General features: G+C 38.5%; 1 protein-coding gene across 1 annotated transcript in view; it reads right to left on the bottom strand.

The window, feature by feature from the left end:
- The window catches only part of LOC122790841 (lipocalin-like), a 173,550-nt gene that overhangs the window by 136,150 nt on the left and 23,717 nt on the right, over positions 1-13,683 (bottom strand). Inside the window, exon 2 of the mRNA XM_044058479.1 lies at positions 5,235-5,374. Within this exon, the coding sequence (XP_043914414.1) occupies positions 5,235-5,374 (140 nt within the window). The remainder of the gene's footprint in view (positions 1-5,234; positions 5,375-13,683) is intronic.

Genomic DNA, 13,683 nt, shown 5'->3' with positions numbered 1-13,683 from the left:
AGCACCTGCAGGGCTGCATGGATCAGGCAATCCCAAGCAAAACAAAGACTCTTTGTACCAAAGGCAAGCGTCCAGTCTGGTGGACCCCAGCCATAAACAAACTCTACAACAAAAGGAGAAAGCTACTACAAGATAGAGCAAAATCCTTAAAAGGTAAGACACCGCTGATCACTATAAGTAAAAAGCTAAGAGCTCTCATAAAATCATCCAAAGCTAATTTTGAGAAAAAATAGCTAAGGACTCTAAAGACAACCATAAGGCATTCTTTAGCTATGTCAGAAACCTAGGAGGAAACTCCCAGATATGCTCAGAATTAGTTCAAAATGATGTGAAGATTACTGATCCTACAGACATTGCCAACATACTGGCTGACAGGTTCAGTGCAAACTTCTCTCCCCTAAAGGAGAGATATCTATACCAAATGATTGTAGCCCCCAAACATCTCTAACGCCCAGGTGAGAACTGCTCTCTCCAAGGCAAAGAACACAGCATCCATGGGACCTGATGGTGTCCCCGGCTGTGTGCTCCATGAACTCAATGAGGAATTAAACCCACAGTTAGGACAGCTGTTTAATCTTAGTCTCACCTCCGGATACGCACCCAGGAGTGGCGCACAGCGACTGTGGTCCCACTCCACAAAGGCGGTGCCTCCACCGACCCAGGAAATTACCGTCCCATTAGCTTGACAAGCCTTATCTGCAAAGCCATGGAGAGAATCATAATGGATCTCATAAATAAAGACATAGGGAACTTGCAGACTTTGGATCCAACCCAGTTTGGCTTTGTCAAAGGCAGATCATGCCTTTTAAACTTGGTTGACTTTTTCGAAACAGTCACCAAGGCCATTGACGAGGGAAAGGCAGTCCATACAGCCTACCTAGACCTAGCGAAGGCTTTTGATACAATACCTCACTCGGGTATCATTGAAAAACTCATCAACTTAAATGTAAACCCATACATTACAAGATGGGTTGCAAACTGGCTGAGTGACAGAACCCACAGGGTCAGAGTTGCTGGCGCCATGTCAGACTCAAAGCCTGTCACAAGTGGTGTCCCACAGGGCTCAGTCCTGGGCCCACTCTTGTTTGGCATCTACTTTTCTGAAGTACAAGCAAACACAGGAGGGTTATGGCTGACAAAGTTTGCAGATGACTGCAAACTGGGCGCCGTAGTTGAAAACACATCCAACACAGATATCCTTCAGAAGGGTCTCACAGAAACTGATAACTGGTGCCAGAGCCATGGCCTAAAGTTAAATGCCAAGAAATGCATAGTCATACCCTTCGGGAAAAATAAGGTTACCCCTAGCTACCATATAGGTGGCAATCCCCTGAACACAGAAGAAGTTATTAGGGACCTGGGAACCCAGGTTGACCGTAGCCTTTCATTCGACACTCATATTGCTAAAGTAGTTAGGAAGACCTTCTACATTGCCCACCTTATCATGAAGGGATTCACATCTAGATCAAGGGAAGTCAGTCTCCCTATACTCATCACTCATCAGACCAATGATCGAGTACAATGCCCCATTCGGAATGTATCTGACCCGACACTTGCAGCAGCTGGAGAGGCCACAAAAGTTCCTCACCAAAAGGATAAAGGGTCTCAAAAATCTGTCTTATGCTGCCCGACTGAAAGAACTCCAGTTATATTCAGTTGCCTACCGCTTGCTCAGAGGTGACCTATGCCTGACATACAAGGCCATGTCAAACCCAGATTTGATGAACATGCTTCATCTCAAAAAATCTAGATCCCTCAGAGCCACAAGGGCAGGAGACTTAAACCTCGACACGGTTATTAATAGGACATGCTGGAGGGATAGATTCATCACCCAAAGACTCCCTATGCTGTGGAACAAAATCCCGGTTTATGTGAGGCAGAGCACCTCACTGGCCCTGTTCAAGAGGAATCTTGACCAATGGATGGGAGATCGCAGATACACCCTAGGGGTTACTTCAGTGTCACTGCTCGACAGAGGCACAGCAAAATAATGGGCATAGTTTCTCCAAACTAAAGGGGTGGCGTAAGCCACAAAACTATGGGCTAGGCTTATAAATGCCCTCGGGCAGATAGCCTAGTATGAACCTATGAACTATGGGTGTTGATTTATTCAGTTTCAACTTGGCTGTCTTTTCGATGGTATAGATTCAGCATTTCTGGTCGGCATTGTGGCCAGTTGACTCTACTGATACAGTTTCATTCATTTAATAGTAAACGTATATACACACACACATATAGACACACACATATATATATGGGTCTAGGACATTTCACTGAATGCACATTTCACTGAAAGTCAAACTAGTGTGCACTTTTCACTGAAAGCTCAATTCACTGAAAGTTATATATCGCCTTTTCCCCACTGTAGTGTTACCCTGGATTTAGTATATACAGTAAGGCAGGGTGTGGGTGGGGCACCTCCCCCACATTGGGATGTGTGGGGGGCATAGCCCTCCACATATTTTAAATATTTTGAACTATATACATGGATACTTGCAATTCTAATATATCATTTTCAGTGAAATGTGTTTCAGTGAATTGAGTTTTGAGTGAATTGTAATTTCAGTGAAATGTTCTAGACCAATCTATATATATATATATATATATATATATATATATATATATATATACACACACACACATATACACACATACACACACATAAAAATATATATACACACACACACACACACACACATATATATATATATATATATATATATATATATATATACACACACGCACAAAATACAAGCCAAAGGATAAAAAAGTTAACAGACTGTCTTGTAGTAATTTTGTGTGTGTATTGTCCAGTGAGATACACATACTCCCATCACATTGTGTACACATGAATAAGCACCCATTAGCATATTTACATGTAGATTATATATATATATATATATATATATATATATATATGTATAGTAGTTTCAGCACTGATGCATATTTTTGCATGTTCATATTGATAGATATATATATATATATATATATCTCCCATGCAGTGTGCTTATTTTAGGTAAATCACTATATTCCTAACAATAGTTTGCTGTACATTGCATGTTTTTTTCTACAGATAATGTCTCCATGTTTTGGTTCCTCTGGTACGTCTGCTTAATCAGTATAGCTACTGCTGTAATTCATCATCTCTATGTGAGGAATGTACTGTCATGTATGTTATTTCTCACGTTATAAACACATCATGAGCACACCTTTATCAGCACTCTTATTCACATGTTATACAGAGGTGGGGTGCATGTGTGTGGTTGTGTGTGTATATGCGTGTGCTGTCTGGCATTTATTATGCGTCATGTATTTGATAAATTCATGTATGTGTGTGTCTGTATGAGACACACACACAACATAAACATGGCATATATGAATCTTTTACCATGCATTGCTTAAGCAAAACATGTAACAGACAATTTAATCTGCAGCTTTTGTGTTGTGAGTATTACACCATATGCTTCACTGATGCAAACAAAGTATTCGGAAGGAGAGCTGTCACTTACCATCATGTGTGTCCATTTCTTTGTCATGTAACCATTAAAATGCATAGTTTATTATATATTGTGTGTGTTTTCAGGATATATTACATAGTATTCATGGTACTACATTGTGCGTATACATATATCAGGTATCTGAAATATCGCATCTCTGGTTATTAACTTATACAACCCTTTGTAGCAAATGTTAGCTGTTTCCTATGTTTCACAGCCTAAACCATATCCTCATATTTACTGACTGACTGCATTTAATTTCAATATTTATGACTGCAATGCTTTGCTGAGCCATTGCTGGGTTTTCTGAATCCTACAGTATCTTATCACTTTTATTTGTTCTGAAATGCACCACAATGCATTGTCACAATCTCCTGGCAATCCAAATTATTACAGGCATTTTAAACTCCACTTTGAATGTTAGAGTTAGCTGCACTATGACCACGTGATGGGCACAGTGTGATATTAATCCCAGTGCATCGGTTGTTTAATAATAAGTATCTTGAGCTCTCTTGCTTTATTTGATTTATCATGACTGGCATTGTATTACTGTACAGTTTGACTTAACACAGATGCACAGTAGCAGGCCACGTCCTTTGGAGTGTCTCCATGGGAAATGCCAAATATAATCACTCCCAGGTAGAGTGGTGATGTTTACTGTGTCACCAGAATTCAATTCCTACAACGTCTAGAATCCTAAGATGAAATGTGTGAATCAGTGGTTCCCAGTCATCCTGAATACAGGAACAACTGGTGTCTACTTGTTGTTTATAAGACAATAAGAAAAGAAAATGTATAATGCAGTAAAAAGAGAACAACACTGTTAAATAACTTGTCAAGTCACTAGACAACATTTGCCAAGGAAATTTGCAAAATATACTTAAACTAAGTGGATATCAAAGAAATATTAGGACATATGAATGCAGTGCTGACAATGTGTATCCATCTTGGTAAAGACTGATTTGTCTACAAGTTGCCTTAACAAAATAAATGCACCAGTACCTACTTATATTCTTCTCTGTGTTTGTACAGAATAGCAAGTGAGGTAAGTTTGACGGTCTGGATGAAAGTTGGCTAAGTGGTTGAAATAGTTTTTAGAAGCGACGTGACCACTGCCAGTCCTTGAGAGGTATTGTCCTGCTACTTTTAGATACGTTCCTGTTGCACCGAATAGGCTGTTACGTTTAGGACTGTGTAGAGGGCCAAATTTGTTTCTGTAGAGGGCATAGACTTTTCTTGTGGTTTCAGGGGTGCTTGACATGCATGCCTCATCACTTGCTCATTTAACAGGTTAAGTGTGCTAAAATCTGTCATAACGTGTACAGGATCCCTCTGTTAAAGCAGTATGAACAACAATATTAATTTTCATGTGCCATGCATTTGTTAATCTGTGTTCTTCAGTATCATGATGATTGTTCTGATTAAGACACATGGAGGGAGAGACTTAAAACGGTGTTTTTTTGGCACTATCTTGAAAATCAGCCTGAGACTCGCATACCCAGCCACTCCCACAACTGCATGATGCAAAACAGTGCGTCTTATTCTGTACAGCCACTTCACTAATTAAGTGGATATCAATATCAACAATTATCATTTATCAAGCTTTTGAAATTAATGTCTTTATTTTCTTCTAAAAAGTCTTTCTTGGTTAACTCAGCATGCTATCAGACCAGCAAGGCATTATGTGTTGTATATAGCAGAGAGCGATTTTCTTAGTGAGGTTCGTAAGATACTTACTTTGAAGTAGTACGTATAACTTTCAAGTCGTCATTATCTTTAGGTTTCATGATTGCAGCGCACATCTCGTTACTTTTTTTCTGGTTCTTGAACCAATCGCAATCACTACCCATTGCAATTCCATACCATAAACCTTTGAACTAAAAAGACATGCGTTAGTTATTAGGTGATTACCTTTTCAGTGCTTTGTCACTATAACAGTTTACAAGACACCTTGATGCAGTAGTCCTTATGGTTTAATAGCGATTGTGAAATACAGCTTTAAGAATGCATTTAGGACAGGGGAACTTTGCATTTGTCCATAAAATGAGTTTACCTATGAAACCTTGTTAAAATGCAATTTATTTACATATCGAATAAACCAAAAACTAAAGATGCAATAAAAAAAATAAATTTTATAATTACATATGATGTAGCAATATTTTATGAAGGAAAAGTTTACAAAAATGCACACTTTGACTAACGAGGGCACAATAGCATTTTAAGACAACAGATATGCATAGATCTGGTCCACACTTTTACACATTTCTCATGTCTTTTCAGCACATTTCTCCAAATTACATTGACAGTAAGATGCAGCGATCTTTATCTTCCTACTGTTCTAAAGTTAATAACATCCAGTAATTCTGCCCCCCACCCCATCCAAGCAAGGTAGATATCGGGCCTCCTTTGAAAAGAAGTACTGTCTGTCCATTTAATACTAGTACCTTTCTTTGACCACACAGCATAGAATGGAAGAGAGAGTTCTGCCAACTGGGTGCATACAAATAATTCATTTAGGATCAGTTAAGCAAAACTATTTCCTTAAGACTGACCAACTAATTAGGCACGTGTTTATGGTATAACAACATTCCCCCAAGGTGTAGCAAACTTGGCATTAGTTATGTTTGAGAAAGTTTGTTGGCTATACAGTCTGATGTATGGAGGATGGTTGGGAGGTCTGGCATGCAAAAAGTTCTACTAGGTTAACTACTTTCTCAAGTATAGGATTTACTTTGAGGCTTGTTTAATTAGGCAGTTCACATCATTTAACATTAGGGAGAGGCTTGCAGAAACTTAAATATTGAAAGCACACCCACTATTTGCAGGCAAAGCAAAATGCAATTTGCTTAAAAGTTGGTTTGCTTTTTTTCAAGAATTCTACTTCAGTATACGGCATATGGGATTTTATTTCCAAAATGAAGATTTCATGGGAAAGCATTTAACCTTCCAGGATTAGCACTGGGTATTATCCAGTGGTTAATACACATCTCAGCTCCATGCATTTTGAGGAAAGGTCGTCTCTATATTATAATTTTTTACCCCAAAATACATATGATCCCAGTTTCAGAATAGCTAATACAGGGGTATAGGGGGTAGAGTTTTCATCAACATGTCTCTGACATTGTTCAAATATTAGTGATTCTGTGCATGGCACACAGCACCTACATACATATGTACACACACACACACACACAGATATGTTATGGGGCATATAAGGCGGTAGTGCACTGACTATGGTTCATGTAGTTTGCTAAAACTACATGCAATCTTTATACTTCACAGTACACACCTATCTACAAACTCATACAAAATATAAAAAGTAAACAGAGGTGATGATTCAACACCAAATGGAAGAATGTAAAAAGTTCTTATAAGCTGAAATGAAGAAATATCTAAGGGCAGCCCCATCCTCAAAGCTGATCCATTGGCATCTGGTGCATTTCCTTCCATGTTTTAACTTTCTGTACATTGTTTAACTGAGCAAGCCCACTGAACACAAGTCTGTCTTTTCTGGGGTAACCCAGGAGCATGGTCTGTGGGTAAACACACTTGCATACACAGTTTTAGGAATGCTGTAGCTATAGATGATGCGAGAGTTCACTGCATTATCTATAAAGAATAGATTGCCATCTCATGGGTGTGTTATGGAACTCAAAGTACTTTGGGTTAATCTGCATCTGTTGTGGGACATGAGCAAGAGACAATGTTTATATTTATATTGATATTTTATATATATATATATATATATATATATATATATATATATATATATATATGTGTGTGTGTATATATATATATATATATATATATATATATATGTATATATATATGTATTTAGATTGGGACATTGAGTTCAATGACACCTGACTAAAAGAAAGAGCAAATGTCCCTTAAATCACCTGTATTTTACTTTTTCTTTAATGGTTCCTTACACTGTAAAGACCACTTTCCAGTTACCCTTTGACTAAATGAGTTTTTATCCTACAAAAGAAAAGTGGGTAGATTAATTTGAATAACTCCTTTTTAATCTAGCCTCTCTGCAAAACCTAGACATGCCTCTCGGTACTCCAGTTCTAATTTAAATAAGTGTCATATTACCTCTGTAATGTCTACATATAAGCAAATGTACATCTAAAACTCCGTGTATTTCGTTTATTTTTTTGTATTTTTATTCTGCGTGTTTAATTCCTACCTGTAATTTTTTGATTTGTTAATAAATGTTTTGATATACAAGGTTCAGACAGAAACCTCATTCTAATTTATTTATTTTAAGAATGTTTAATTTTTACATGATACCATAAGATTTAGAAGTTAAACATCAGATTTTGTGTGATGTCTTGCATAGAAAAGAAAAGTGGGTGGATTAAACTGAATAATTCACATTTAGTCTAGTGTCTCTGCAAAACCAGATAAGCCTCTCAGTACTCCGGTTTTCCTAGTTTAAGTGTCATATTACATCCGTAATGTTTACATATAACCAAATGTATGTCTAAAACTTTGTGTATTTAGTTTATTTTGTCGTATTTTACTGTACATTTTATTTAATTCCTGTCTGTAATCTTTTGATTTTTTAATAAATGTTTGATATACATGGTTCCGTTGGAAACCTCATTCGGTCCGTATGTATTATCTCAACCAGATTTCCAAAGTGGCATAATTTATGTCTTGCTGTAAACATTAAAGGGGTGTACTAAAGTGTTAGTTCTCCGCAGATGGGTCTGACGTCAGAGGTTAATTACCTCCACTTCTCCTGACTTTTGAGGCGGTTGCTGCAAATCCTTTGCAGATATTTGCAGGTGATGTTCAAATTCAGAACATCAAAGACAATCCCCGTTTTCCCAACCGATGTGATTACACTGTCACTGAGCTGGTATGTCCTGGTGGCCGCTTTCCTCTTGGACATGCAGAGGACCTGGACATTGGCAAAAACTCCGTTATTGATTATGACGTTAGTCCTACTGAATTCTTCAGTTTGACGGTAACGGGTAGTGCAGGCAGCCATTACATAGTTTGTTGTCCATTATTCACTGGATCGTGAACAACGAAACCACCATTTCCTTGTACTCCCAGCAAATGACAATGGAGTCCCTGATAGAAGTTGTACTGCACAAATACACAAGTCTTGTGGACATCAATGACAATGTACCTGTGTTCGGTCATTCTGTTTAAAGCACCTCTTTAAAGAAGGCATACCAAACTGTGCGTTAGTACTTAATGTAACTGCCGTACACGTGGATGGGGGTTCAAACGGAGAAGTAAGATAAACATTACAGATACAGCACGTTCGTTGTTTAACCTAGACCCCATCTCCAGAGAAGTTGCACTGTACACACCCCTTTTATCGTTAACTTTAATATTTCCGGCAACACAAAACAATTTCTGACACTGTGGGAAGCTGGTTACGATAACACGCAAGTACCTCTCATTGTGTTTGTTACATACCATAAGATTTCGAAGCTGAACATCTATGACTTCAGATTTTATGTGATGTCTTGCATACTTTGCAAACATGATCAGAGACCCTTACTTGTTATAGATGATGATCGTCATTCTGTTCTCAAAGCTTGTTGAGATTGTTACCTTTGTAATAACTCTACTGACTTCTTAATCCAATCAATAATTATACTGCACTATTAATGCATAATGAGAGGTTCTTACTAATTTATTAATAATCTTTATTAAGCACCTATTTATCAGTGACAGCTATTACAAGCTGTCCTTGTATCATCAGCATATTAAGTGGAAGTTATAACCTTTCTTCAGGTGATATCATAAATGTAAATGTTTATATGTAGGGGTGCAGAAGGGAGTAATAACATTTGCACATTTTACGCAGGCTTTTCTTTTGAACGTGCAGGGTTGTAGCCAAGCTAAGAATTTGTATTTTAACTTTGTATTCAGAATATAAAGCTGTAATTGTGGATGAATGAAGATGTCAAAAGATTTAATGCACACTAAAAATGTCTGGCTAAACCCTACATCCACAGAAAAAGGAGTAAAATCCTGAAAGTAATTTAGATTAGTTTCAGAAAACTTGCACAAAGGAAACCATGTAGGAACTTTTTCTGGTAAACTTTGGTAATCTTAGTCTTGTGATGATAAATGCAAAATACAGTTTTACATTAGGTTAGAAACACTAGAAACGTTTTTTTTGGTCCCCATGACACACTATCAGCTGATTTCCATAAAGACTTTCTCCTGCTGGGGTAAAGTATAGAACTTTCCCTCCAAGACTTTGGGCATCTCCTCATGGGAGAATCCAGGAACAGAAAACTGTTTCTAAAATGACTAATGGTGAAGACCGTTCACATTCTGGTGCACTGTCATTCCTGATGCTTCAATAAGGATTTTTTATGTATATGCCCAACTGCCATTCCACAGTGATTAATGGATGCTGTACTGAAGCATGCCCTGTATCACTTTGTCGATCTGTGTGTGTGTGTGTATATGTGTATCTTGCCATTCGTACATCTAGCTACCTTGCTGTATTCTGATTGGCAGGCCACAACACCTGTCCTTAATCCTGTGCAGGTGCTCTTTCCCCTGGCCCCTGCACATGGCAAGCATGCAATGGGACAATACTGCCTTCTTTCCTTTGGGATGGGCAAACCAACTGTAACAGCCCACTTTTAATACACCTTATATTTAAACCCCAGTTACCACATCTATAAGCAGGGTATTATCCCTTTGAAACACATTGACACACAAGAGACTTTTGGATTGCAATAATGTTTGTGGTTAAATGTTTTATTAATTTATTAGATACATTTTCTTTTTAAGGGGCGGCGACGGTGGTACAGCGGTTAGCATTGCCGCCTCACAGCAAGAGGTTCTCCGGTTCAATTCTCGGCTGGGGTGCCTCCTGTGTGGAGTCTGCATGTCTTCCCCGTGGTCACGTGGGTTTCCTCAGGGTGCTCCAGTTACCTCCCACATCCCAAAGACATGCTGTAGGTAGATTGGACACTCTAAATTGGCCCTAGGTATGAGTGTGTGTTTGTGTGCGTTCTGTGGAAGGTTGGGCGCCGGGCTGGCAACTCAACACCGTAAAACTCCACTGCCAATCATGAGCAGACAGGTTATCCACTGCAGCAACCCCTAACCAGGAAAAGCCGAAAGAAGAAGAAACATTTTCTTTTTAATGCATTTCCTTACCCTAACTATTGCTAGTATATGTAATATTCCAACACACATTTACTGCCGGTAATGATTTATTTTTCTTTCAAACTGGTCCAGCTGTCCTCATCACTTTAACTTTTACTATCATTGTTAGTTCCGGTTATAAATTTCTTTCCATTTTCACAATGCGATTAATTTTTCTTCTGTCAGTTTTAATGCCATGACTTTATCGGGGTGTTCATGACACAAAAGCTTCAGTACAAACTAAGATTATTTTAAAAATATTTTTATTAATGTTTCAAGAGAATTTGTACAAATTAGGGTGAATAGGCTAATGAGAGAGAGGAGTTGTGAAATGACGTATTAATAACAGAGATCGTGTCTATAGATGAATGAAAGACTGATATAAACAGTGTAATAACACGTACAAAGTGAACTGTATTTATACACACAGAAGCACCTTTCCTTTTAAGGCCAAAGAACAAATGAAAAACATTACAGTGCTTTTCTTTCTTATTCCAGAATTGTGTTTAAAGTGTAATGTTATTTTTTAGGCTACAAATAATTTTAATGACTGATTTAAAGCAGCCAAGGATGGTTTCACAGTGGATCATGATTATAAAATGTGACCAACAGCCAGTATTGGAAGGTACACAGCTCCCACATCGTGTGGTGCATAGTTTTTGTGTGGATGTGAAATCCTGAGAAGTGGCTACGTTCTTGCATATATAATGCCTAACAAAATCAACAAATAGGATATTAATGGATTTGTCAGCTAAGAAGAAACCTTATTTTTGTCATGTGTTAAACGAATACCATGTTTTACATCTTTTTCTCTTAATAATTGGCATTGATCTCTCTTCTTTTAGAAAACAGCAGTGCAGCTTATATTCACAAAACTTTTCTTGTGAAGTTGGCATTTGTAGCATAAATTAGTTTTTAACTTTTGAATGAAGTTCAGATTAACACTGAGGGGGAAAAATTATTTATGAGAAATGTAATCTTGCAAAACCTCAAAGGCATCCTAGATGTTTCATACAAAACAAGTATCACCAGCAACCTCTAGTGCACTCTACTAAGACAGCAAATGCTCTGACACACACTGCATCATGGCAAGGTGTCTCAGCTTCTAAATCCATATGGCAAACCACCACATAACACAATATTTTCGTTATAGGAGATTCTGTTGAAACACACTAATGTCCCACCCACAAGGCTGAGCAAGAAGAGATTTACTGTCAGCTGCTTGTCAGGTGCCTGGATCCTCCAGATCACGCATGCACTCGTCATCAAACCACAATGTGGGTGTAAAATACCCTGAAATATACCTCCATGGACTATATGAAGAGAGACATGGTCAGGCTCTTGGACTGTGTGCCCAAGGCCAGTATGAGATTAGAGCAGCATTCTACCCTCTCCAAGAATGATGCTACAGTATGAGCAAAAAATAGACTTTAATAACTGCCCTAGTTTTGTTGTCATTCGAAAGTGATACAAAATTTGTCTTCTTGGGAGCATGTGGAAGACAAACCACACTGCTTTACCAGGGTTGGCCTACACCTGCCACCCCAAGTTTTTCAATATAGATTATTGACTAAAATGTAGTACATCTCCAAAGTGGCTTTTTTAGGCAGTACCAACTTGATTGACCTATGGAGAGAGCTAAACAATCTCAGAATAATCTAAAGGTGTTGCTGCCCAATATCAGGGGTTTAAACAGGAAGTTACACTCTCTACAATGTACAAGAATATTGCCATATGTGCAGTTACTAAGACTTGGTTTAAAACCACAGAGAGTACCCTGGAAGTGAAAAGCTCTAATGACTTCCATAGATTTAGACCACCTACTGCACAGGTCGGGTTTAAAGGTAGAGAATTCTTAGTTTACATCAAAGCTGGTCAGACAGTAGGACATACATGAGCTTGACCACATACAACGTAGCATAAGTAAAGTCCCGTACTGTATTCTTGCAAACTAGTGATCCCCTTCCATGACCTAGGAAACTTGTGCCACATTCTTCAGTGAACTGGAGACACGTTCCATTCAACCCAAAAGAATATTCATTAACTGGGAATTATAAATCACCTGCAGTATGCAGGCCCAGAGATTCCTGGACTTGAGCACAAACACCCTGAAATAGCTGGTCAGCAGGTTGATCAGGGGAGCAAGTATCCTTGACCAGGTCCTCACAAACTGAGGGAATGATGCCCTCCTCCTAGCATAAAGTCCTTATTGGTCAGATTAGACAACAAAGCTGTCTCTTTTGAAACTAAATACTACGTCTGGGATCTCAGCTAACCCAGGAACATTTAAAAAACATTCCAAGGCTAATTACTTCCTACTCAGTGACAGTCTAACAAAATTTGAAGTCCCCCCCCCCCGAAACCCTTAGACTGCTGCTTATGTGGAATTGTTTACAAAAACCATGTACGGTTATACAAATAGCTGTACAGAGACAGCTGTACCATCCCAAAATGAAAGTCTAAAACCAGATTTGAAATGAAAATAGCCTCCCACTCCAAGGATAGTTATGTTTTCTTCAGTTATGTCCATGACTTTAAAGGCAACACCCAACAATGTCCCGAACTAATGTTAAATAGAAGCCCCTATACGGAGTCAGAGGATAGAGAAAATCTGCTGGCTGATACATTTAGCTCCAGTTTTACCCCCATCACACCCAGTCTCCCCCTCCCCAGGAAATGCAGCGCCCACTATTTCTCCACTAACTGTCACTAAGTAGCGGGTATTCATTGTGGTATCAAAGGCCAGGCTTACTGCTTTGATGTGCCCTGATATCCCAGGATGCCTCCTGAATTGCATGAAACATGACCTGTAAGGCCCACTAGAATCTCAGTTAACCATAGCATCCTGAAAGACTTCCTGCCAAACAATGCAATGTTTATCTATCTACAACTGTAGGGGAGGATCTTCCACAAACCTACGAAACTACAGACACATAAATCTGAACTAATCTCATATGCAAGGCATATGCAAAGCCGTGGAAAGAATCATCCTTGATCTGATAAATAATGTTATAGAAAACCTACAGACTCTGGACCCTGTTTGCTT

Source organism: Protopterus annectens, chromosome 16.part0, assembly GCF_019279795.1.
Source record: "Protopterus annectens isolate FY-2018-M chromosome 16.part0, PAN1.0, whole genome shotgun sequence".
In the NCBI taxonomy this organism is placed as follows: domain Eukaryota; kingdom Metazoa; phylum Chordata; order Ceratodontiformes; family Protopteridae; genus Protopterus; species Protopterus annectens.
Note: the sequence above shows the minus strand (reverse complement) of the source record. Positions and strands in the feature narration are given on the sequence as shown.